Source organism: Myotis yumanensis, unplaced genomic scaffold, assembly GCF_028538775.1.
Source record: "Myotis yumanensis isolate MYYU_CA2020_CCGP unplaced genomic scaffold, mMyoYum1.0.hap1 SCAF_12, whole genome shotgun sequence".
NCBI lineage: Eukaryota > Metazoa > Chordata > Mammalia > Chiroptera > Vespertilionidae > Myotis > Myotis yumanensis.
In genome coordinates this window covers 46,854,695-46,882,624 of record NW_027223763.1, presented here as the reverse complement: position 1 = coordinate 46,882,624, position 27,930 = coordinate 46,854,695, and the positions used below count along the sequence as shown (strand labels likewise).

General features: G+C 36.1%; 1 protein-coding gene across 5 annotated transcripts in view; it reads left to right on the top strand.

The window, feature by feature from the left end:
* The window catches only part of RFX3 (regulatory factor X3), a 287,064-nt gene that overhangs the window by 176,541 nt on the left and 82,593 nt on the right, over nt 1-27,930 (top strand). For all 5 annotated transcript variants that reach the window (XM_070431589.1, XM_070431586.1, XM_070431587.1 and 2 more), the window contains one exon: nt 15,055-15,313. In XM_070431589.1, the coding sequence (XP_070287690.1) occupies nt 15,055-15,313 (259 nt within the window). The remainder of the gene's footprint in view (nt 1-15,054; nt 15,314-27,930) is intronic.

Below are 27,930 nucleotides of genomic sequence, written 5' to 3'. Positions count from 1 at the left end.
GGAGAAAAAGGAACACTTGTGCACTGCTGGTGGGAATGCAGACTGGTGCAGCCACTATGGAAGGCAGTATGGAGGTTCCTCAAAAAATTGGAAATGGAACTCCCATTTGACCCTGTGATCCCACTCCTAGGAATATATCCCAAGAAACCAGAAACACCAATCAGAAAGGATATATGCACCCAGATGTTCATAGCAGCACAATTCACCATAGCTAAGATCTGGAAACAGCCTAAGTGCCCATCAGTAGATGAATGGATTAGAAAGCTGTGGTACATCTACACGATGGAATACTATGCTGCTGTTAAAAAGAAGGAACTCCTACCATTTGCAACATCATGGATGGAACTGGAGAGCATTATGCTAAGTGAAACAAGCCAGTCAATGAAGGAAAAATACCACATGATCTCACTCATTCATGGATAATAAAGACCATTACAAACTTTTGAACAATAATAGATACAGAGGCAGAGCTGCCTCAAACTGATTGTCAAACTGCAGTGGGAAGGCCAGAGAGAGTTGGGGGACAGGAGGGAGGGGAGTAAGAGATCAACCGAAGGACTTGTATGCATGCATATAAGCATAACTAATGGACATAAGACACTGGGGGGTAAGGGAGGGTAGGGGTTTGTCAAGGGGGGGGGGGAAGGATACTTATGTAATACCCTTTGTAATACTTTAAGCGAAAAATTAAAAAAAATAAAAAAATAAAATAGATGATGTTTAATAAGCAATCTTAAAAGAGATATTCTTCAAGTTACTATTTTTTTTGTCTTTTAGTGCAATAGTTTTAGGATTTGTGGGTTAAATTTTGCTTTTCTTAAATTTATTATTTTTTATTATTAACAGTATTACAGATATCCCCCCTATTTCTCCACCCAGCAGCCTCCTGCTAACAATGGGAGCACTCCTTCAATGGGAAGGTGTGGTCCGAGTCTCCTGGGTGGACAGAACCCTCCTGACTCCCTCTGTTCCATGCTACACTGGCTCTTCTTCCTGGCTCTTCTGTTGTTCTGGGTTGGGAATCCCTGTGTGGGGTTGAGACCCTGTATTCACAGTGGGGAGGGGGAGATTTGCAGCTGAAATAGGATATCCCTCCTGCCTCTCAGCTTCTGCACCTCCTTGAAGGAGGCGTTCCCTTTCTGCATGTCTGTTCCTCTTACTATCTCTATGTGGCTTCTTCAGTGCTCCTCGGATATAATATTTCAGATCAGCTACACTTCAATTGGTTTTTCAGGTCGATTGCTCTGTAGTTTAGCTGTGAATCTGGTTCGAGTGCAGGCAGCAAGTGCACGCAGCCTCCAGCTACTCTACAGCCATCTCACATTTTGCTTTCTTTTTATTAAAATGCTTTCTGCTAGGAAGAAATGGTTATATGGAATTTCTGAAATTGATATGGAAGGGATGCTTTCTTCCTTTTTGCTTCTACTAATGTACACATTCAAATTGGTGTAGAATCTGGTTTGTCATGTGGATTTTAGGAAATATATGGCTGGTTACTTAGGAAGTTCCTGGAGAGAGAACTGCCCCTTTGTGGAAAAAAAGTACCAAGGTCTGTCTATAATTAAAAAGGGCCCATTTCATGAACCCCATAGCAATTCCCATTTCTCTCAAAATGGAAGACTTTCAAATATGGCTTCTCAGAATGTCAGAGTTAGGAAGGTCAGGAAGATCATTTATTTCAATTCTTCCACTTTACAGATGAGTAAACTGAGGTCAGGAGTGGTAAACTAATTTGCCTGGCTAGTTAGTGTATAGAGTTCCTATTTTCTGACCCTGCGTGCATGGTTCTTTTCAGTGAGCTGCAGGTCATAGTCTTTTGGTCTTGAATTATTTGAGTTGTTAGGGGAGAAGAGTTGATTAGTTAAAAAAAATAGTAAATTTTATCTGTTGTACTATTGTATTATTGTGTATTTTATTGTAGATAATTGAATGTGATTTTTTAAGACTAAGGTTTTTGTTATTCACATGAATCTATTTTCATGGTTTTTAAAACTCCATCTTATACTTTTATATTTAATTTATTTTGTGAATGTAAAATGTTCTTTTAATATTTATAAAATATGTAGAAAACTCTATCATATGTAACAATTTTTCAATATCAGATATTTAGTTCAGTAGCTTTTAAGAGAAAAGGCTATTCTTTGCCCTGTCTGTATTACCTTTTTATTATTTTCTATTAGTAAATTAAATTATACACATTAAGGGCAATTTGTTTTGTGACATTTTTATGTCCTGTACCTTGACATCCAGAATAGTTATACATGATAACACTTTCCCTCCTTTCCTCTCCCCTCTTCTATTTTTTTTTTTTAAGAAAGGAAGAAATGAAAGAAATCTACATACACACTTTTTAGGTTTGGAAACAAGGTGTGTTAACAGTTTTCTTGAATGAACTTCAGAGACCCATGTTTTCAAGTATCATTTCCCCCATTGACTACAGTATAACCTCAGGAAAATAATATTTGCACCAGAATTTCCAATCTGAAAAATGGGGATTAATAGTTTTAATTAACCAGGTCTTGTATTGTCTGAAAAAGTATATTCACTTTTAGTGTACTTACTCTTATAAAACTAACTGAAAAAGTAAAACGTGTTAAGTTTTCTGCTTTGAGCCCTGGCTGGTGTAGCTTGGTTGGTTGGAGTATCATCCCGTGTACCAAAAGCCTGTGGGTTCGATTTCCAGTAAGAGTGCATATCTAGGTTGTGCTTTCAATTCCCTTTCGGGGCACATATAGAAGGCAAACAATCGATGTTCTCTTTCACATCGATATTTCTCTCTCTCCCATTTCCCTCATGTTACCCTCTCTCTAAAATAAATAAACATACTCTCAGGTGAGGCTTTAAAAAATCTGTTTGAACAAAGATTTGAAAGCTAAAGTGAGAAGACTTATATTTGAAAAACTTGGGAATCACGATATTGTGCCTCACGGAGACTAAAGTCTTTGAGGATATGAGTATAGTCCTTCAGCTGTATAAAGTCTAAGTCTGATTCCTGAAGGCTGAGCTTTATAATGACCAGAAATTTCTAGAGGACATTACCAACAAATCCTAGTCTGTCCCTCAGAAACCGTCAGACTAACAGAGTTGCCTCCCAGGGAATGCTCTGAAGCCCCAAGCTGCTTTTAGTTCAGTGGTGTGCCTAACTTTGGGTACTGGACATACAGCCTATTTGCCTGGGTTAGTACTGTGTTCGGCCTCAACAACATACACACATGCTTTAGCTGCCTCAATTTTTTAAGTCCCACTGGAGAATATATCCATCTTAATAATAAAGGCCTGATTCCTGTATCCCTCTGAATAGTAAAACCTCTCAGGATTTACCGCGTATTCTTCACATTACAGTGAAATTACTCTCAGGGTCATTGGTGACCTCGGTTGTTAAATATAATAAACATTCTTATAGGTTAAATGTTTTAAGTCTCTAACAGTCAACTACCCAGCTACTCTATACTTGAATCACTGCCCCCTTTTGTTTTCTTCTGGCTATATTCTTCTATTTTTTACCTGCATGGATCCTCCTTAGTCTATTGACCAAATAATTTTTCTGTGGTCTAAACTTTGTGTATGTTTCCCTACCATTCTCTAACAGAAACCACATTTCTTCCACAACAGGACTGTTATTCCTGTGGCTACCTATTTTTAACATAGCTAATATTTGTCTTTCCCCCACTAGAATGTAAGTTTCAGGTAGGCAGATATCTTGTTTGTTTGCTCTCCATTGTCTCTCTAATGCCTGGAACAGTTGTACATAAGTCCTCAATTTACATTTGTTGAGTGAGTTAAATAAAGAAGAGCATTTAGTGGCAGGTGAGACAGGAGCAGGCTACTCAGCAGTTTAAAATACATAGGGGAAAATGAATGGAACCAAATTGAGATGCTGCTAGCCACAGTATTAACATCGCTTTTCTTTTTTTTATTTTGTTTTTATCTTTTCAGTACAAAATTCTTTTGGGCTTGTGTACATGTATAGGGTTGATCAGTTGTCTTTTTCTCCCCCCACCCCTAAGTACACGGTATAGTAGTATTAACTATAGTTACTATGCTGTACATTCGATCCCTAGAATGTATTCATCTTATAATTGAAAGTCTGTACCCTTTGCCATCTTCCCCCCATTAATCCCATACCCCCAGCCCCTGGAAACTACCATTCTACTCTCTGTTTCTATAAGTTTGATTTTTTCGTATACAACATATGAAATCCTACAGTACTTGTTTTTCTCTAACATATTTCACTTAGCACAATGCCCTCAAATTGCATCCATGTTGGTGTGAATGGCTGAGTCATATATATATATATATATATATATATATATATATATATATATATTAGAGGCCTGGTGCACAAATTTGTGCACAGGTGGGGTATGGCTAACCCACCCCTATTGGGGCCGGACTGGCTGGTGGGAGGGGCCATGGGTGGTTGGCAGGCTGTTCCTGCCCTCAGTCTGGGTTGGGGGGGTGACCTGGGGGGAGGCAGCCTGGGGGCAGGGGGAGAGGCCACAGGTGGTTGGCCAGCCAGCCCTACCCCCTGGTCGATCTCCCAGTAGAGGGGATAATTTGCATATTAGCCTTTTATTATATAGGGTGTGTGTGTGTGTGTGTGTGTGTGTGTGTGTGTGTATACACACACATATGTATTTATATATATTTATATATATATGCCACATTTTCTTTATTCATCTTTTGATGGGCACTTAAGTTGTTTCCATGTCTTGGCTATTATGACTAATACTACAATAAACATAGGAGTGCAGATACCTCTTGGAGATATTCATTTCATTTCCTTCAGATATATACCCAGAAGTGAGATTGCTGGATGATATGGTAGTTCTAAAACAGACATATAGACCAATGAACAGAATCGGGAGCCCAGAAATAAACTCATGCATATATGGTCAACTAATCCTTGACAAGGGCACCAAGAATACCCAGTGGGAAAAGGATAGTCTCTTTAATAAATGGTGGGGGGAAAACTAGATATCAACATGCAGAAGAATGAAATTGTACCCCTATCTCATACCAATCACCAAAAATTAAGTAAAAGTGGATTAAAGAATTAAATGTAAGACTTGAAATTGTAAGACTCTGGGTGGAAACATAGGGGTAAGGTCCTCAACAGCAGTCCTGACAATGATATTTTTTTTATATAAACACCAAAAGCACAGGCAGCAGAAGCAAAAATAAACAAGTGGGACTACATGAAACTATAAAGGCTTGTGAACACCAAAGGAAATCATCAACAAAATGAAAAGGAAACCTGTGAAATCAGAGAAAAATTTTGCAAATCATATATCTGATAAGGGGTCAATATCCAAAATACATCAAGAACTCACACAACTCAATAGCAAAAAAGCAAATGATCTAATTTTAAAATGGGCAAAGGACCTGAGTAGACATTTTTCAAAAAAGACTTACAAATGGCCCACAGGCACATGAAAAGGTGTTCAGCATGACTATTCATCAGGGAAATGCAAAACAAAACCACAATGAGATATCACCTCACACCTGTTAGGATGTCAATTATCAAAAAGACAAGAGGAGAGAAAAGATAAGTGTTTGTGATGATGTGGAGAAAAAGGAACCCTTGTGTACTGTTGGAGGGAATGTAAATTGGTACAGCCACTATGGAAAACAGTATGGAGGTTCCTCAAAAATTTAAAAATAGAACCACCATATGATCCAGCTCAGTTTTTCTTAATTGCAAATTTAAACCAGTGACTCTTGGTTAAAAATTTTTCATGATCCATTTCTGCCAAAGTTGGTTTAAGTTCATGAATTCACTTTTCTGACTTCTGTTATTTGCAAATGACCTGTATATGTACTAATTATGTGCACCTTTTTGCTGTCCTTCAAAAACTCCTGTAGCAATGGAAGTTGTGGTAATACTCTCATGGATAGCTGTCCCAGAATATAAAACTCCTTTATATCAGAGACTTTGACTTGTTAAAAAGCTAAAATAGACTAAACTAATAGTTGTGAAATGGCACTATTTTTCCTTCATACCTGTGAAGGTTTGGCTTCACATTTTTAGTGAAGTACAGTGGTTCTCAGAGTGAGTTTAGACTAGCAGCATTAACATCACCTGAGAACTTGTTAGAAATGCCGTCTGATCAGGAACTTTAGGGGTGAGGTCCAGGAATCTGTGTTTTTAAAAAACCCTCCAGATAATTCTGTTGCACACTAAAGTGTGAGAACCACATTTCTTTATTATAGAAATAAAGAATTCAAATACAAAGTAAAGTATAAATACCTACATATTTTTATAATGGTAATAGGCTATATGTAAAGTTATGATTGTAGTACTCTGTATATTACTGACATATATAGTAATAGAATACTTATGTGGTGACAAAGCTCAATTAGTTATTGCAAGAATTATCATTGACTTTTAACATTCATTCTTGCATTTCCTCTTAGAGCAGCAACAGCTCAATAAATGCTTTTACTTTTTATTTATTGTTAATAACCATTGAAATTAACAGAAATAAATATGTCTCCTGAATTTAAACCAAGGCAAGTATTTTTTTAGTTTTGTTGAGTAGTATTTATTACTTTATATTTAAATGATTATTTTTTCATTCTTAGGTAATGATAAAAATTTGTCAGATTACTTGAATTTCTTTCTGAATTACTGTTTTCCCTTTGGTGTTTTTCACAAAGTGGCACCCACTTTGGTGTATCTTCTGCCTTCAGTCTGACTTGGAGCACTCAAGAGCAGGTCTATTTAGAAACTCAAATAAGTAGTTCATGCTGGCCAGCCAGAGCCTACGTACCACATGAATGCAGTGAGTTGAATATTGTCGCTACTGCTATGTAGAGCTTTGGTGACTCACATAAAAACTTCACAATGGGAAACTGTTTAAGGCAGGGTTCTTGGTTTCAAGCAGCAGAAACCAACTCTGGGTTTATAAGAAAAACAAAAATAATTATTGAAAGATATTTGGGATTCAGGGAATTTCCAGTAAGTCTTGGGAATTAGGCTGAAAAAAGACAGGTATAGGCAACATTAGCAGCCAGACCGTAGATAAAGCCATACCACAGTAGTCCAGTAAGTACTCCACACCACTGCACCCATCCCAAACACTGTCCACCATTGCCAGCACTAGCTTCTCATTATAGCTCTAAAAGAGGGCTAGCAATTCCTAACCTGTGTGATGCACTTAGTGGAAATTAAGTGAAAAATACATCCCCCATCTCTAGAAACAATTCTTCCTAGTTCCCCAGTTCTCCTAGTTCCCTCATGTCCTCTCAAATATATTTTAAAAATCATTTCTTCTGTCTGCCTTCACTTACTCATTTTCTCAGTATAGTCCAATCAGGTAGATACTGCTATCCCTACATGGAAACACTTGCCAATAAGATTACCTCCTATCGCCGTAACCAGTTTGGCTCAGTGGATAGAGCGTCGGCCTGCGAACTGAAAGTTCCCAGGTTCGATTCCGGTCAAGGGCATGTACCTTGGTTGCGGGCACATCCCCAGTGGGAGGTGTGCAGGAGGCAGCTGATCGATGTTTCTAACTCTCTCTCTCTCTCCTTTCCCCTCTGTAAAAAATCAATAAAATATATTTTTTTTAAAAAAGATTACCTCCTATCATTTCATCTAATGAATGTGGTCCAGAGTCATCTCACGTGACCCCATCTGCAGGATTATACCCTGTTTGCCACTTCCTTTCCCCTGATTTCCCATGATTTCTCTGGCCTAAGGCTTTTGTTAGAGTTGTTTCTCTGACTCAAACCTTACGTTACCTCCCTTACCCATCCTCCTTACCCCTATCCCAGCTTAAAACAAAATCCAAACCTCTTGCCATAGTCCACACAATGTGCTTCAAGCTTTTTAAACTACCATCCACATTGAGAAAGTGAGATGTTCATGTTATACTCAGGTAAATACACACATACACATACGAGTATGCACACACACATACCATATATCTAAATGATAGAAACAAAAGTTCCTCAAAATAATTCCTATCCTTACTAGGTATAATATGCTCTGACTCTATCTAATATCTTTCTTTTTTTAATGCTGTTATGACAAATTAAAATTGTAGATCATGACTCACAGTTTAAAAAATTTTGTTTATAATACTTGAATATTTAGCTTTTACCTACTTTTAAAACCTCATTGCTTTCTAATATTCTTCTCGTTTGTCACAGCCAGCCATAATAGACTTCTAATTTCTTCCTACATGCCAGGATCTTCCCTGTGTTGTGGCTTTTGTACGTGCTGTATTCTCTTTCTGATATTTTTTTCTTCTAATTTCCATAGGGCTGGCTGCTTTTCATCATTAATTTCAACCTAAATATCTCTTCTTTAGGGGTAACATTCTTGACTGACCTATCTAATATGCTCCTCCTATTTATTACATTTTAATGTTCTATTTTTCTCTTTCATAGACTTGAGGAAATTTCTAATAATCTTATTTTTGTTCCTTTCTATTCACCACTTTCTTCTTATGTTATGTAGCCCTTATGATAGAAGAGGTTATGTCTTTTTTGTTCCTTGTAATCTAGGTGCCAAAATAAATGCTCAGTAAATATCTGTTAAAAGAATGAGTACAAAGTATCCTGGAATCATAAAACATTGTACCAATCTAAGATATTATAATGACCAACATTACTACATTCTGTCTTCACAATAAATTTTATAGTATAAAATTTGCAAGAGATTTTATTTCCTTAAGTCGACATTTTCATTCCATTGTTTGATTTTATCGTTGACTAGCTTACTGGTAGGAGAGGATATTTAAGACCTATAAAATACAAAACATAATTTAGAGATACTTTATATATCTGGAATTGTGGATAAGATACATAAAGTTAAAGAAAACAGAAAAATTGGTTATAGCTGAGGTAAATAGACATACTAATCCCAGGGTGTATGCTGAGGCATGATGGGACAGTAGTAATTTGCTGAACTCAATGGATCAGAGTCCTGGCATTTACATAGGACTTTACAATACAGTCAGCTGTGAAGAAGCTTCTCTCAGCAAGTGTGCACATATCTATGTGTGTACAGTCATTACTGCATACATACACAGAACAATGAAAAGATTTCTTTCCTGCCATAGAAATAATATGACATTATTTTCATAACAGCCTGTGGCAATCAATAAATGACAAACAAAAGGAGGAGAGGCAAATCTTTCAAATGTGAACAGAATTGCTTTGGGAATTTAGCAGTTTCAGGAATGTACAGTCCAGAAATAGCTGCTTCCAGTCAGATATGCCAAATATTGAGTTATTTCCTCAAATATACATAGGGTAAGCAAGGTAGGTTTACAGTTGTGAATACGTGAAACACAGTGTTTATTCTTATATTATTATTTATTGTATTATTTTCCAGATGAACAACTGTAAACCTACTTTAGCCCCACGCTGTACTTTGAAAATGTCTGGGGAAAATAATGTGCAAGCAATAACTCACATGTATTCATTATACAATATGAAAGATAAACTACTCTGAGGAATCAGAATTAAAGAGTCATTATTTCTAGTACCTATAAAGAACTGCTATTTTTGCTGTTGGTGCTACTTTTTTTACATAAGTTCTTCAGTATTTATTCAGGAGCTTAGAGCATTTATTTTATTTTATTTTTTTAAAATATATTTTATTTATGTTTTTACAGAGAGGAGGGGAGAAGGATAGAGAGCTAGAAACATCAATGAGAGAGAAACATCGATCAGCTGCCTCCTGCACGCTCCCCACTGGGGATGTGTCCGCAACCAAGATACATGCCCTTGACTGGAATCGAACCTGGGACCCTTCAGTCTGCAGGCCAATGCTCTATCCACTGAGCCAAACCAGTCATGGCAGAGCTTAGAGCATTTAGACCATGGAAAGACCTCGAGGAGTTATTTGTACTAACTCTAGCTCCAGACAGTACTCCCACAAATACATTCATGCTTATCTTCTTACCTTTAAAGAACAATGGCTAAGGACATAATGGTCTGCCTCTGTTACCCAATCCAATGTTTAAAATTCCTCTATTCTCATTGCAAGTGTACATTGTTCATCAGAGACAAATTCATTTTCTGATAAAATTGTTCTTTTTCCCCTCCCATAGAAATCGCCAGTCTTTATCCCAGGGTGTGTTTGTGCAGTAGCCAAGTCTTCCCAGTCACATAGGTCATAACTCAGTAATGAGGACAGTATATGAATTAGGCATACTTTTTAGTGACTTTTACCCTTTTCTTATTCTTTGCTCATTTTCTATCTCTTGAATCATCTCCAACTAGGGGGAAGTATGAAAATAAAAGCAGGTTGCATTTCATTTTGCTGCCATATTTTTATACTGCCTTGAGGACTACAGACCTAGACTTTATTTACCTACTATAGGCCCAGTGCACTAAATTCTTGCACTGGAGGAGGTATCCCTCAGCCCGGCCTACACCCTCTCCAATTTGGGACCCCTCGGTGGATGTCCGACTACTGGTTTAAGCCTGATCCCACAAGCAGTCGGACATCCCTCTCACAATCTGGGACTGCTGGCTCTTAACCACTTGCCTGCCTACCTGACTGATTTCCCCTAACCACTTCTGCCTGCCAGCCTGATCACTCCCTAACTGCTCCCCTGCCGGCCTGATTAACACCTAACTGCTCCCCTGCCAGCCCGATCGCCCCCAACTGCCCTCCCCTGCCAGACTGTTGCCCCCAACTGCTCTCTCCTGCTGGCCTGATCTCACCCCCAGTTGCCCTCCCCTGCTGGCCTGATGGCCCCCAACTGCCCTCCCCTGCCAGCCTGCCCCCCCCAACTGGCCTCTCCTACAGGGCTTGTCCCCCCCCCCCCCACTGCCCTCCCCTGCTGGCCTGGTTGCCCCCAACTGCCCTCCCCTGCAGGCCTGATCTCGCCCCAACTACCCTCCTCTGCTGGCCAATTTGGTTCTGATTGGTCGGTTTCTATGCCAGTCAGCATCAAAAGCTCTGCCTCCTAGGCAGCCATTGGCTCCTCACAGTTGACCCAGATTTGGTTCTGATTGGTTTCTATGCCAGTCAGCATCAAAAGCTCTGCCTCCTAGGCAGCCATTGGCTCCTCACAGTTAACCCAGATTTGGTTCTGAATGGTCAGTTTCTATGCTAGTCAGCATCTCTGGATCTGTCAACGGGGCCTGATCAGAAAGGCGGGGTGGAGGCCTGGAGAGAAATGGAGGCACGGCTGCTGACCAGGCCTGGAGCTAAAGAAAGAGGCAAGTTCTGATCAACAGCTGCCACAGAGGCTACGGATTAGACCCTGCTTCTCTCTTCAGGCCTCTCTCTGGGCCTGATTCGCAGCCCCCTCAGCAATCAGTGCTGGGTCACCGTGCCTGCAGCCATAGTAGTCAGCGCTGGGTTGCCACGGCAAGACTGACTTCCGGTTGGTCGAGCCTCCTGGTCGTGGATGTGACGGACCCAGGGTTTGTATATATCAGGATGATTCATTTGTTTGCATTACTAATATTACTTCACTGACAACTAATTGTAAAGGGAGTCATGCCCCAAAGATGGAATGTTATAAATTCCTTAAAATGTTTCTCTTGTGATCGAGTAGTAACTTCCATGATCATAAATTTATTGATTCCAAGTGTCTGATGGTGTATCCTCAGAAATAGTCCCACCTTTTCTATCTCTTTACCATGGCAAGTGCATCTGCAGGTCCTGTTCTGGGTGAGAGAGGAGAGTAGTGTGGGGCCAGTAAACAGTGAAGTAAGATGTAAGGAAATCCCAAATAGCAACAGAAAATCATATGGCCCTTGTACCACCTGTTAAGGCTATTCCCCAATAGTCATTCACAAGTATAATTTACACACATAACAAGTTAAGTTCTTTTTATGTGATAAAATGTTTGAGAGTATGGGCTCAGTGCATATTCCAAATAATTTTTTACCCATTCTTATCTTTGGATAAAGCTATTCAACCTATTCACCTTGTCTGTGCAAAAGGAATTGTAATAGCACCTATCTCATAGAGTTGAAATGAAGATTAAATGAGTAAATACCTGAAGCACATAGAATAGTACCCATTGCATATTAAATGGTCAGTATTTTAGCTATCATTTGTGATTACTATGTTTTATATATGAAATCAATTTATTACTAGGGAGCATGCTTGGGCATTTTGTTAAGACTCTGAAAATGAAAGCCAGCACCATGTCTTCCATCTGTCAAAGTATTTATTGTCCTGTATCAATTTGTATACCTTACTTGGCTTTACTAGATTGTGTTATTTTAAGTAGAGTCAGATAAGGTCACTGTCATATCCAGTGGACATAAATTAGAGTGACCTCATTTGTCTTTTTACCTAAATTTGAAATCAGCATGACTGTTTTATCAGTATGTAATGAAATATATAGATGAGACTCCCAATAGGAGCTAGAGAGCAATGATGAGAGAAGAACTGTACATGTGTTTAAAATGGCTTTTTTTCTCTATTTAAAAAATGTTCTCTATGGGGTTGTTGGGACTTGTATGCATGCATATAAGCATAACCAATGGACACAGACACCAGGGAGGTGAGGGCATGAGTGGGGGGGTGGGGGGGGTCAAAGGGGGGTAAGGACACATATGTAATACCTTAATCAATAAAGAAAAAAACCTAAAATCTTACCTGTTTCTGCTACACTGGCTGTTGCTGGAATGTATTAACCTACTCAGTGTGCAATACTTTCAGAGCACTATCATTATTTTACTAAAGCTTATAATTTAAATTTACAAGTGTAATTTATAATGAGTTCAAATGACCTGTTTTAAATGCTGTAGACAAATCTTTGAATAGTTTCTCATGTTTTAACCAAAAAAAAGTCTTTATGTTTTATAAATTTATGAAACTGGCTATTTTGTCAGATTATATTTTTATCTGTTGATTTGTGTGCTCACAGTGTACCAGAAACTTGTTAAGTATTGAGGGTACAGATGGGAGTATTAAGACATGAGGAATTCAACAATAACTATGTTGAGAGTTATGATTCAGGTATGCACAGAGTATGCATTAGGAAAATACAGAGAACAACACATAACAGTCCTATGAAAAGTGACCGGAGAGGGCAAGGGGTACAGAAAAATAATTTGGGGATAAGGTAAGTGATGTTTGAGCTGAGAGTTTATGAATTATAAGGAAATAGGAAGAGAGTAGAAGAAAAATGTAAAGGCCTTCCAGGCGAGGAAACCATGTGCAACAAACAAAAGCAAGAGAAAATGGCTCTTTGGGGGACCAGTAAAAAGGCCAGGATGGTGTGAGTGGAAAAAGCATTTGAGGGCATGGCTAGTACCAGGACAGAGATTAGGTAGGCACCAGCCCTACTGGTTTTGTAAGGTCAGTCAAGGGTTCTGAATTCCCCCTGGGGGCAAGAGAGAATCCTGGAAAGGTCTTTAAGAAAAGTTTTGTTTTTGTATTTGCATTTTAGAAAAACTCCCCTGGCAGCACAGTTGAAAATAGATTGGAAAAGAGCCTGATTAGAGGCAGAAAAACCAATTAGAAGGCAATTATAATGCAAAATGTTATGAGTTAATGCATTAAGTACAAGACTGGAAAGAAGAGTTGGAGAACTATTTAGAAGGTAAAATTGGTAGGACTTAGTGACTACTGTCAGTCTGAGGAAAGAGGCAATAGTTCTAAAGCTGAGAGTGGCTATGCTGCTCTCTGTGGAGAGAGGGAACACAGGAAAGGAGAGAGAGAAGGAATTTCCTTTTTAAGTTTTATATATGGGACCTCCCATATTGCATAGGGTTTCCTAATAAAGATAACCAGGTGGCTAGTTGAAACCCAGATTTAAAATTCGTAAGTATAACTAGAAAGTAAATAGAGTGGAGAAATCAACTTATGCAAGATTGTTTACTGTGAACATCTACATAATCCTATGGTATATGGTAAAGGTATATGGTCTGAATAAGAACTAAACATAGAGACCTCAGAAGATGTCATTGTTTAAAGTGCCATAAAAATGGAGCTTTGACATGTTCTTGAAAGGTAGTGATAGAGAAAGTAAATAGTGGAAAATAAGTGTCATAGAAACTAAGGAACAAGAGAGATTAAGAGAGACCCAGTGTATACATAAAAAATGTCTGAAAATCTACACATTAAATCGTCAGTAGTGGCTAGCTCTGAGATGTGGGTTGAAGAGAATGACAAGCAGAATTTTAACTTTATATTTGAATTTTTAGTAAAAGTACTTTATATTTCTCTGTACTATTTTTACAACCTCTTGTGAGCATATACTTATCTTAAAATAAAAAGTGAAAAAGTCATGTTAAAATGTCATAACCAACTGGAAATGAAAAATAAATCAATGAAATAAGCTTAATCAGAACCGAAAGAGCAGGGAAAGGGCAACACGGAGTAGTCAACAATGCTATATAGCAGACTGGTCAACAAAGATAAGGACTGATAGAACCCTTATATCTTGGTATTTAGATTTGGTCTCAAGTGACCTTATTAAAAGCAGTTTCAACAAAAGGCCAAAGCAGAAGCTTTACTGCAGTTGTTAGGAAGTGGAAAGTGACAGCGTGAAGAGCTAGCATAGTAATTCATCAAGGAGAATCTTGAGTTTAGAGGAAGAGAGAGATGTAGATAGGGACTTAGGGTACAATGTGAGTGAACTGCTCAAGGTCCTTCTGGTGGCGAGAAAGATATCCATGCAAGCTTCCTTAGTCATGGAGGGTTATTGCAAGTCACCTAGGAATGTGAAGTAGCATAGGGAGTTGACTTACCAGCCTCAACTCACGCCAGATGCCAACTTTTCTAAAACTGGGATTTGCAGGAAGTTTTATAAGGAATTGAAGAAGTCACTCAGCAAGACTTTTTGGGGGGAGGAGACCTGAACCTATTTATATGCTGGAGGTAGACACAAGTAGAGGGCAAGAGTTCTACAGTACAGAGAACATGTTGAGGTACTTAAAGGCATGTACCATACCTTTAAGTTGGAAAGTAAACACAACTACTTCTGGAAATGAAGTTTTATACAAAATACAAAACTTGTCATGTTCCAAAGGATATATTTTAAACATATATACACACTAGAAAAAGTGAAATAAGGTGATATAAATAAGCTAGTAAATTTCTTTTTTCTTCTTCTTCTAAAGCCGAACAACAACTTATCCTTACACAGAAACGCAGATGTACAGCCAAAACACTGGAGGGAATTACTTTGATACTCAAGGGAGCTCTGCACAGGTGACTACCGTGGTCTCATCCCACAGTATGGTGGGCACTGGTGGGATTCAGATGGGCGTCACGGGAGGACAGCTCATCAGCAGCTCCGGGGGAACCTATCTGATCGGCAATTCAATGGAGAATTCTGGTCACTCCGTGACGCATACCACTCGGGCCTCCCCAGCGACAGTAAGTATTTGAGTTTTTATTTGTTTAATTTAGCCTCTTGGTAGCCACTATTGACATTTTCCAATATAGGGAGGGAAAAAACGACACAGATTGGGCTGGGGCAAGAAAGTGTTAGGTTTTTAGTATTGTGGTATTAATCCAGAATGTAGTATGTGTGCTATCATGCAGAATGTTCCTGATATGCACCCCACAATTATATGAATTTGGAAGTTTTCATTAATAGTAGGAGAAAAGAGAGGGGATTCTCACTCATTAGTACTAACTTTAATAGGTTTTCTTCAATGATATTCAGTAAAATCTTTTAAATTTCTACCCAAAGAACTTACTTTTATATTATGTTGATTTACACTGGCTTTTTATGAGATAAAAACCAAGAAGTAATATACAGAGTAAAATATCATTTAGTTTGGAAATTTCACATCTTTCACCAGTAATATTTATACTAGCTCATTGCCAGAGAAGTTACTTTATGAAGGGCAACATTTCCCACACCTTAGACATTTAAATTTGGCCATATTCTCATGCCACCTATACTGTTTACTTAATATATTTTTTAGTTGATTCACTTTTAAAAGAGAAAATGATATGTATTTTTTCTAAGTTATATTAAAATCCATTCTTTAAAAGTAAATTAAAAATGTTTACCCATGTGCCATTTTTTTATTCTACCAGAGACAGTGGTGTAGATAATTAGGGGAGCAATGATCTAGGTCAGTGGTCGGCAAACTTGTGGTTCGGCAAACCGCAGCTCGCGAGCCACATGAGGCTCTTTGGCCCCTTGAGTGTGGCGGTATTTTGTGGAAGACCCACACTCAAGGGGCCAAAGAGCCACATGTGGCTCGCGAGCCGCGGTTTGCCGACCACGGATCTAGGTAGTTCCAATGAAAAATATTTGTGTTGGCTCTGATCATTGCTATAAGCCAATAGCATCTTAGGAACACACATATTTGAGTTTTCAAGTTTTTAGAATTTAATAAATACAATTATTTTGACACAATATATTTTAATGTAGTGAAATGATGTCACAGAAATGGTCATAGAAAGCTTGTAGAATTTGAAATCATCAAACTCTGTCACCTGAGCTTTCTATTTTCACCTCAACTAAGCTTATAAAAGACTGTAGTCATTTAGAACTGCCTAGCTAAAGTAGCAGTGGGATTGATTTTCTAGATGTCCTATGTAAAAGGAGCCTGGGATTTGAAATAAGCACAAGCACCCCTTTTTTATCTTACCATATACTTTGTTTTTATAATGAAATAGAGGTAGAAACAAATTTGTTAGAAAATAATAATATGAGAAACTTTACATTTTTCATTTTATGGATTTTCAAGATGTAACATGTACTTGGTAAGTACTTTATACATACTTTTCTGTTTGTAACGACTACGTGTTTACACTTTCATCATTTAGTGCCTTTTCCCTAATCCATTCTTTGAAGTTCTTTACTTCTAGCTCGCTTTTTCTTACTAACATCAGAACAGTAGCTATTCTCAGTGGAGAGTTTCTTTTTTGTAACCTTTTCTTTGTGTTTTTGGATTATTTCTTATGTATATTTGTCTCTTGTTTTCTTAACAATAGATACTAACAATAGGTATGGCATGTCTAAACCTTTTAGTCCCAATATATTTATGTAGATTATAAACTAAATGATACCCTTTTTGCACCTCAGTTCACGTATCCATAAAATAAGTGGCTACATAGATTAAGCCATTTCCTCTCAGCTTTACAATCATAATGTTCACAAAGGAATTGTAAAATGTCCTAGATGTAAAAATAACTATCTTTCCCATAACATAAAAATAGATTCCCCTACTTTATAGTGCTCCTGAGAAGGGTCACCCAGAAAGTCATTTGCAGTGGGAAGGGAAGTACTTGCCACTACCAAGGCCTTAGGAAAACTGAAAAATGAAGAGAAAGAGTATTTTCCCATTTTTGTTTCATCCACCCTCTCATGATAGCATACCATGCCTCCAGCCTCATCCTTCCCCTACTTTATTTTCTCCAGGCGTTTCTGTTTACCTTCACACTGATTTCTGGCTCCCCGTTAAACATCCTTATCAACTGGAAATGTGTTAACTAGATTTATTAGTGCTGTTACTAAGTTAACTGAATTGATTATTCCAGGTCATGTGAATACAGGTGCAAACATTAGCAGGGTAAATTTTATTATTTGACTTTTTTTCTATATACAGTATGAAAAAGTGGCATTTCTCCTTCAGTTATCCATTACATAAATTTGATGTATGATTTCTATTTATTAATTGGTAAATTAAACTAATATTAAAAATAAATTAACGGAATTATAACAACTGGAAATAGTGGGAAACTACTGAAAGTACTCCACCACTTCGTAGTATCAATTGTACATATTAATTTACACGTTTTAAAATGCGTTCATATTTAAGATTTTGTTAAAGATGGTTTTTTGTTTTTCATTTTTATAAGAAAATTTCCCTTTTAGCAAGAGAAGTGTAAAAGTTAAATAAAAAGATAACTTTTGCCTGGAACGATGATAGGTGCCCTCATCAGAGCACATATGATAGTGCCATGTGATAGATTTATATTATCTAAATATGCATCTGCTAGTGTTACTTGTATTTCTTACCAAATTTATTTCCCTTTTAGTTCCCCTCTCAGTGGTGCTAGAGATCTTCATCTGCTTCTTTCAGAGACCTGGTGGTTCTGTTTGCATTTTCACATCTGTTACTATAGTGAAGTTAACAAAGTTTGGGTGCCATGAAACCTATTTAAGATTTCCTACCATCCTCCTTTTGCCAAATGTTAGAATATTTGTAGCTTTTTGGTTGTTTAGATTGTTAAAACTCAGAGATTTTTTGATAAGTGTCCATGTCATCAAAGGAAATTTACTTATTTTTATGTATCAGTTTCATTCACTATAGAACCATTCAAAGAAGTTATATGAGCACAATCTTTTTTATCCTTTAAAAAAAATTTTATTGAATTTATTGGGGTGACATTCAATTGTATTGAATTTATTAGGGTGAAATTATGTAGGTTTCAGGGGTACAATTCTATAATATATAATACGTATATTGTACTATGTGTTCACCACTCAGTCAAACCTCCTTCAGTCACCATTTATCCCCCCTTGACTCTCTTCTGCCTCCCCCGGCCCCTCTTTTCCTCTGGTAATCACCACACAGTTGTCTGTGTCTATGAGCACAATCTTTAACAACTTGTTAGTCAGCACTCAAGCCATTTCTTTTCAAATGTTGAGCCAGATTGTGCCATATAAATTCAGTTCTTCTAGCTGTTTAATAGTCAACCTATCAAGCATGCCTGATGTAACTGACTGTGTAGGAGAAGCCTATTCTGTAGACACAATTCCTGACTGAAATTGGGCTGTTTCTTAAGAACCTCTAATAAGTGAAATGTATAGTTAATTAACTTAGTTGAGGTAAAACTAGTTAAATATGGGTACTTGGAAATATCACAAACCTATCACCTTTATTCAGTTTCCTGCTCTGGTTCTCCGAATAATTACTTAGACTCTCTCTTACATTTGACCTCTGTCTGTACTGAAATACTTTGATTTGAATTTATTAGGAATAATTTCCTGCCACAAAGAAAACTTTACTTTAGTGTACAAACCACTTTCTCAAGATACGGCAATGAAAAAAGATAATGATTTAAAATTGAAGCCACTGCTAAGAAAAATAAATGATTAGCATTCGAATATTTTCTTGCCTAGTCTAATATTCAATATAAAACCATCTTTCTCATACTAGAAGGATCTCTGAATCATTTATGGACAACTTTTATTTGAGCGTGTGATTTACTTTAGTTTTATAACTTTAAATGAAAATATATATTTTATATAAATGTTTTAGAATTTTATTTTTGCTTGTGCATTGTAAAAGTTGTCCATGTTAAAGGTACCTAAAAATGTCAGAATTTTTCAAAAGATTATGATGGTAACAAATTAAATTTTATTTGATGAATATGTTATGGTGCAAAGTACCAATTTTTAAATTACCATGTGTGTACAAATTACATACATATATGTTTTACATATGTAAATATATACACACATTTAAAAGGCATTTCTGCTGATAGTATTAAATAAGAATTTTCAAAAACATTATGTAGGGGGGAAAAAAAGGACACATATGCAATACCCTTTGTAATACTTTTAGCAATAAAAATAAAAATAAAAAAACAAAAAAAAACACAAAAAACATTATGTAACTTTTTTGTTAGAACATCTCTGGATATAAGTTTTGCTGAGTTACTACTAGAATAAATGTTTTACATTCATTAAATTAATTCTAGGGATCTAATTGTTAATATTTTAGTAACACATGACATTAAGGTAAAAGAGTTGTGTGTGCCTATAGTTATAATTTTGAACTTATACTTTGATCTTTCTTCTAACTACATTACCAAGTTTCTTGTGTGTTTTCCTTCATTTGAAATTCTAATTTATTTTTCTTTATTATTCTTCTGTAAGTGATATAACTTACAGAATTTTAGAATTTTGAAACCTGAAAACAATATGCATTTGAATATCAAAATTTTGTGATTGTAGTAGGTGATATTTTGTGCTTATCAAAACACAGTTTATCTTACACCACACTACTCAGTAATTAACAATTTGCTTTAAGGAACTTCATTTACTCACTACTCCATAAAATAACATTGGTATTCTTAAAATTAGATGCTTATTATGGAGGGTTTTTTTCTTCTTGTTTGTCAAATAAGGTTACACTAATCACTGTTGAGACTGTGATATGAAAGCTAAGTTTTACATCTTCCTGTATATTCATTTAGTAATTATATGTGTTAAGTGGCTTTTGCTAAAATTGGATTCCACCAAGGGGCACAAGGAAAATATGTTGAAACTAAAATTGTTTGTATCTCTCCTTCTTTTGATTAATATAAAATATTGTCATTTCTTTCAATTACTTGGGTGAAAATTTGAATGACCATCCATTACTATATAAGTAAAAGTTTGGCCTACCTTTCTCAATTTATAGAAAGTTAAGAATTCATTTAAAAATTATAGATACTTTTATTTTTTTATCCTTGGGTTTATGTGTTTATGGACTTAGTGTAGGGAATTTTTTTTTTCTAAGTTGAATATGTATAGCGCCTCAGAATATGACTTTGCCTTCTTATTCCTTTGCAGGTCCCTATGGCCACTTGCTTTGTTTTAGACTTTTAATTAATTTATTTATGTGAATTACACATTTTAAATTGCACAATTCAAAAAATATAAGAAAGTGCATAATATAGTCTCCTTCTCAGCCCTATTCCTCAGTTCTTTTCCTTAAAGGCAACCACTGTTATCAAGTTCTTTTTAGTGTCATTCTAGGGATAGTCTATGAATATACAAGTAGAATGCCTTTCTCTCCCTCTCTCATTACCATTTTTTAAATCTAAATGATGATAAAAATACTGCATCTTGCTTTTTTTTTTTTACCTAGCAGTATATCTCAGACATTTTTTTTTTCATAACAGTACTTGAAGGACTTCCTTATATTTATGGGAAATGACTATGTTAGAAGGAGCTGAGCTGCCCGTCTATCTTACCAAAGGGAAAATAATGTTGGATTATTGATTATAGCTATATAGAGATGGAAAAACAATATAGTCACATGAGATAAAATCTTCTGTCTAATTATCATATATAAAGATATGCTTAGAAAGAATTTTTAATTTAATTTTAGAAGAGTGCATAAATTATGTATAAATCAGTTCTATTTTTCTGTTTTCCTGTGTCCCATTTTCCTTCAGCCAATGTGAGCCCTCAAATGAAACTCCTCCGACAGAATACCACGAATCTTCTGCTTCCTACACTAAATCCTAAATTGACTGAAGGTTCTGGGACCTCATTTTTAAAGCACTTAATAAAATGGGACTTTGAGTGACTTGTAGTCTCAATCACTTCATCTAGATTCCATTTAGCTGTCAGTCAGTTCACACTGCTCTGGCCTTGAAGCTGATAAGATCTAGAGGCAGTAATTTTACGGTTAAAGCTGTAAGACATTCCACTCCTGGAAATCTTGATAAACTAGAAGGTTAAGACAAACACAATGACAGGGGCCTCAGCCTCTCCTGAGCATAGCTGATGGATTCCCCTGAATTTCTAAAGCAAAATATAACGAGTAATTTTAATTTTTAGCTATTTCACACTGAAAAAAACATTTCAGAACATTTGCTAGAAATGACTAGATTCTATTTCATGTGAAATCTAGATTAGGAAAGGTTAATGATGTCTATGAATTCTACTTGAAATATGGAAGTAAGTTATGTTCCAGGTGACCTCTGGTATAACTTTTGCTTGATCCTTATATTTAGAAGTCAAATTTCAAATTATTTTACTTGTTTGAAATTACTATACATTTTAAAGGCAAAGAATCACTAATGTTTCACTCATGGAAACCAGGTAATCCAGATAAAATATGAAATGTATTGGTGGCAAATTAAAATACATTGTGGTCTGTGAAATACATGAGTCAATATTAGACCCATATAATTTTAATACTGCCTCTTCCACTGGCCCATGTCCTTTAATTTAATGAGTGAAAATAAACACAATGCCTGTGTCCAGTGATCAATTCTCAAATGAGAGGAATCTGTATGTCCCCATGTTTATCAGTTCATACCCCAAAAGCATGATTACCACTTCCTCAGCGTGCATTAATGGAGTTGTATTTATTGGTCACAGAATTAGTCTGGTTTCTTTTAAAATCTAGCTATTGTGTTTGATTATAACTCTAGGTGTCTATAAATTCCATGGACTAGGGGTTCTGTAATCTAACTTCAGACTGTTAGAAATAATTTTACACATTTATTTTAAATTCACTTAATATAAATTTTAGTAACTTATGTATCTACCTTGTAAGAAAGAAACTGTGTTTTCAAAATTATAGGAAAGATACATTTAAACAAGAGAAGAAATATAATATAAAAATAGAGAGGAGGTAGGTAGATCAGAATTTGCAGATGATATGATTGTTCACCTTGATAAAAATCATGGAGAATCAAATGAAAAGCTATAGCAAAAAGAAAAGTTAATAAAGTGACTGCGTATAAGATAATATACAAAGAAATCAATAGCTTCTTCATATATAAAAAGCAGTAGTTAGAAGATATAATGGAAGCAAAGAACTCATTTTAAGAAAACAGAATGGAAGCAAAGATCTCATTTTAAAAAAATTCAGAATATACCAGGCAATAAACTAATAATATATGTGTAAAATTCATCTGCTGAATAAAAATTTTTAAAATCCTAAGGGGCACAAAAAGAAGCTTTTATATTTGAAAGGGAAGTTTTAGTATTTAACAACTTGAATTTCCCTAAATAAACGTAAAATATTTCAGTATGATCCCAATCAAAATACCAATAGATTATTTTCTTTTAGAGGAAAGGCTGTTTATACAAGTAAACATATAAGAGTAGTGTAGAAAATTCTGTAAAAAGAAAAATAATGAAAGGTTATAATTAAAACAGAATTGTCTAGGCACAGTAATAGAAGAGTATAGACCAATAATAAACTAAAAGGCCACAAATTGGCCAAATGCATATAGGAACACAATATATATTAGACTGTTGAAAGTTTAAAGAATGAAAACTGGCATTACACTTGGTAAAGATTTTTAGAAACATTCTAATTCAATATTTTGGAAAGTGGATGTTTTGTATTTGTATTCATGTACTTAGAGTCTGGATTATTTTCTTTAGTTACTCACTCTCTCAAACATTTACTGAGCAATCACTTTGACCAGGCATTGTGCTTCAAAGATTATAAAGGCTTATAATATGGGTAATGAAGCTAGTTTCAGCACCAAAAGGTATCTAATCCTTCAAGGCAAAAATGGAAATTCACAAGTAGCCCCAAACTTCTTTTAAGTGGTTAAATTTCATTCTCTCCCTCACCACATTATTTTTTAAATCACAAATTTTAATAAGTTACAAATTGATTAACTTTAGATTCACCAAAATTGTGCTTACTAGTATATTCTTATTTTGTTGCTAAAAACAAATTGGAAAATTGCCTAAAAGTTGGGTGGGATTGAGTAGCAAGAGAATGAAAGAAAAGCAGAAATCTAAATAATACATAGACTACAACATTGCCCTTTTAATAAAGTTAGCTAGAACCATTGTAGGAGTATCCATTACCTCCCAGCTTACTTTCCTTAAAGTAGTAATTACAGTCTGACCCCAGAAAAGATAAACAATTTCATCATGTTTTAGTGCAGTGATACTCATACTTGAGTATGCATTCTCTGGAGCATTGGTTAAACACATCCCTGGACCCCAACTGAGGGCCTTTTTTTTATTGTTTTTTATTCAGTGTGGGGAAGAGCCCAGGATTTGTATTTCTTACAAATGCCCAGATTAATCTCCTAATGCTGATCCAGGATCATGCTTTGTTAAAACTTCTGTTTAGTGATTATATAGATTTAAGTACAGAGTGAAAATGTTCTTAGTATTCAGGATAATCTGCAAAAGGCAGACAGCATGGATGGACCTGGAGAGTATTCTGCTAAGTGAAATAAGCCAGTCAGAGAAAGACAAATAGCATGTGAGCTCACTTATATGTGGAACTCAATGAATAAAATAAATTTACTAACAAAATAGAAACAGAGGCATGGATACATGGAACAGACTGACAGCTGTCAATGGGAAGGGGGGAGACTAGATGGAGGAAGGTGAAGAGATTAACCAAAAAACATATAAGCATAACCCTTATGGTGATGGCCAGAGGGAGGAGGGAGCAGGGACTGGGGGAAAATGGGGACATATGTAATAGTGTCAACAATAAAAATCAAAATAATAAAATAAAAATAAACCTTACACTTGAAAATGTAAGCTTGGCCTTGAATCCCTTCACTTAATCCTAACCCAGCAAGTTCCTGAGGGTTAATCTAGTCCTGAGTGCTTATGCAATTGATGTGTCAGAAAGTTGTTTTTGCCGAAACCGGTTTGGCTCAGTGGATAGAGCGTCAGCCTGCGGACTCAAGGGTCCCAGGTTCGATTCCGGTCAAGGGCATGTACGTGGGTTGCGGGCACATCCCCAGTAGGAGATGTGCAGGAGGCAGCTGATCGATGTTTCTAACTCTCTATCTCTCTCCCTTCCTCTCTGTAAAAAATCAATAAAATATATTTAAAAAAGAAGAAAAAGAAAATTGTTTTATTGTCAGGAACTGATAAGGTCAGTCTCTTTGGGTCCTGGTGAGAGTGAGGGATTTGGGCTCTACAGAATGATCAGAGGAAGCCCAAAACAAGCCTTGGTTTCAGTACACTAACTTAAAACAAATGTTCTCAGAACATGTTCAATTTATGCTAGTTTCTTATCCAAATATTTTTCCCATAAATATTTTAGGATAATTTCAGGTGCTACAAAATTGCCAAAACTTCCGGTTGAAAGAATAATAATTTAAAATTATTCTCTAGATGTCGTAAGATCATCAATGACTAAGAAAGATTTCATATAGTTAAACATTTGCAAGACCTAAAACTACAAATGCTTAGGAAGATTAAGATTTTGTCTTTAGCTAATTTCTGGTTCAAGCTGAGATGAAAAGCAAAGCTGGCTGGGTGTGTTTTCTGGGTATTTCTAATTATTTTAAGAGTTAGAAAATCTATCCTGAATCTCTAGTTAAGCTTCTTTACAACATTGCTGTGGAGTAAGGTGTATTTATATGTTGATTTGTATATTATTTGAATATGCAAATTAAGGAACAGAGTGCTATTCTGAGACTTAGCTTCAGTGGGGGCAGTTCTATCTACATTACCAGGCCGCCTGTGCCCAAGAGTCACCTATAGTCCTTCGAAGAAGGGTTCCATTGACTGTAAGGGAGCTAATTAAATTCCTTAATGCAGAGCATTCAGAGTTTGTGGGCCACAACCTACAATGAGAAATATCTTTACAGTGTGACCCAGTGTTTATATACATACATGCATGCATACATTCATGAGTACACATTTATATATATATATATATATATATATATATATATATATATATACTGGTATGTGACTATGTATATGCACATGTACATTCATATGCAGATGATTGAAACCAAAGTTCCATGAAACAATACTTTATCCATACTGTGTGGAAGGACCTCTGATTATTTTCCTTTCCATTTGACATCTTTGATTTTTAAAACATGCTTGTCAGGACCCACATAATTGATTTCATAATTCACAAATGGGTTGCACTTTTCATTCTGAAAGGAATGCCCTGGACAAATTGAATAGGAGATCAAAGCATTCGCAATGCATATTGGAGAGACCTGGCTGCACTCTCCACAAGTGCCAGAGGATTCTAACAACTTTCTAGGACCAAACTTTGAAAAGATCTGTGTTACAGTGATTATACAGACTAAATGCAAAGTGAAAGTGTTCGTTGCTTTGGTGGTCCTGGTTGAAGTGCTTCCTGTAGAAAGTCCCCCCCCCCCCCCCCCGCCCCACACACACACAAATATACTTCCCCGGGGAGGCTGCCATTTGTAACAGGAGGAAGGGTAGTGGCTGCAGGCTCGTGTTGGCAATCACAGATACCTTTTCTGAACAGAAGCTGCCAAATAGAAATATTTCTGTCTTACTTGAGGTCTCAGATGCAAACTAAATGTAAAGTCTTAGCATTTAGGTGAGAAATTACCCAAAAGGAAATTTTCAGTCTTAAGTGTGTTTTCTTCATTGGTTTCTCCAAAGCATTTGCTGCTCTCTCAACAGGAAACAAAAATGCTGTTTCTCTAAGAAAGTGGTAACTGGTGAGGTTAACAGAGTAACCTATATTAATAAGAAAATGCAGCATTATTCATTAAGGATAACTATTTCTATGATGATTAAAATTTAACTATCCATACAAATTGTTTTGTTGCCTTGTAAGTTGATCACTTTGAAATCATTTTAAAATTATGCTTATTAATCCTATTTAAACCCTTTCCTATTAGAAAGTAAGTCTTGTTTGTTAGTAGTAAATCATTTAGCAAATATTAATTTTACAAGCCACTCTTCAGAAGGTAGTTTTATTAAAACAATGTGCAGTATTTCCACTTGATTTACATTCATGTTATATTTGCATAAAATGGAAATGATGTTGAATTTAGAGAAATAAATATTGGATTCCAATCTCATAGTTAATACCTAAGTGATCTAAAGAAAGTCCCTCAATTTAAGAGAGCTTCAATTTTCTAACCTGTGGGAAGGAGATCATATTGCTTGCATTTCCTATTTTACAAAGTTGCTGTGCAGATCAAATGAGAAAGGCTTTATAAAGCATCAAGCATATAGCATTACTTCTATTTTTAAATCACTTTAACAGTCCTAGAATGGAAATTGTTTTACCATGAAACCAGTTTTAATTATAATGGTAGTTGAATACATCAATCTTGACCTTTTAGTATTTAAAAAAGATTAAAGAGCCATTTCAGAGTCAAGAGAAATATGCCTTGACCTATAAAGACAATGAGTAAGATGATATAATTGTTCTTTTCCTTCTGGCTTATTAGCATGTAATGGAGTGACTGGTCAGTATTTACATTAAGAGAAACTGCTAATTGTCCACATATATGATATTCTGTTTGGGCCATTGCATAGATTTACATAAATGTGTTCCTAAGGATCTTCCAGAAAGGACCAATTATTTTTTAACCCTCACTTGAGGATATGTTTTCCATTGATTTAGAGAGACAGGAATGGAGAGGGAAAGAGACAGACAGACAGACATTAATGTGAGAGAGAAACATCCATCAGTTGCCTCCCGCACATGCCCTGAACAGGAATTGAACCCCCAACCTGGGTATGTGTCCTGACCAGGGATCAAACCCACAACCCTTTGGTGCCTGGGACAGTGCTCCAACTACTGAGCTGTTCCAGTCAGGCAGGACCTATTTTTCTAAGAAGTCATGTGCCCATGGTGGCTGGGATGGTTATTTTTCTTATCTCCTCTTTCACATAGGAAATTTCTAAGTCCCACCCACTCCAATAATCTCAGTGCTCTGTAAGCTTATTTTTTCAGGCTAAACATGTCATCTCAAATGGAGCATCCCACCAGTGGATCTCAGAATAGTTGCCACAGCTTCTTATCTGATTATGAGGCAATAGTGCAGGGTCATCATGAACCCGTCTCAACTCCCAAGCGCCATGTATCCTCACATGAGAGAATCGTGGAGAGGATGTATATACCTTTGGCAACTCAGTCTTATGATGATTTTTTAATAAGAGATACAACTGTATGCTATAGCTTACTTCAGAGAGTTGACTTTTAAAAAATAAGGTATAATTATAGTCTAAAGCTTAATTAGCTTAAACAGAAAATGGAAACTATTTACTTACCATGTCAACTTTTTAATTGTAAAAAAAATAACAACCATGAATCCTTTAGTCATAAAAATGTACTATTAAATAGAAAAGGGCAAAAGGACTTTTTTAAAAAATGAAAAAAAAATCCAAGGAAAATATTAGATAGATGATGATAGATAGATAGATAGATAGATAGATAGATAGATAGATAGATAGATAGATGATAGATGATAGATAGATAGATGATAGATAGATGATAGATAGATAGATAGATAGATAGATAGATAGATAGATAGATAGATAAAATGGAGCAACTCTCAGCAAGACAGATTTC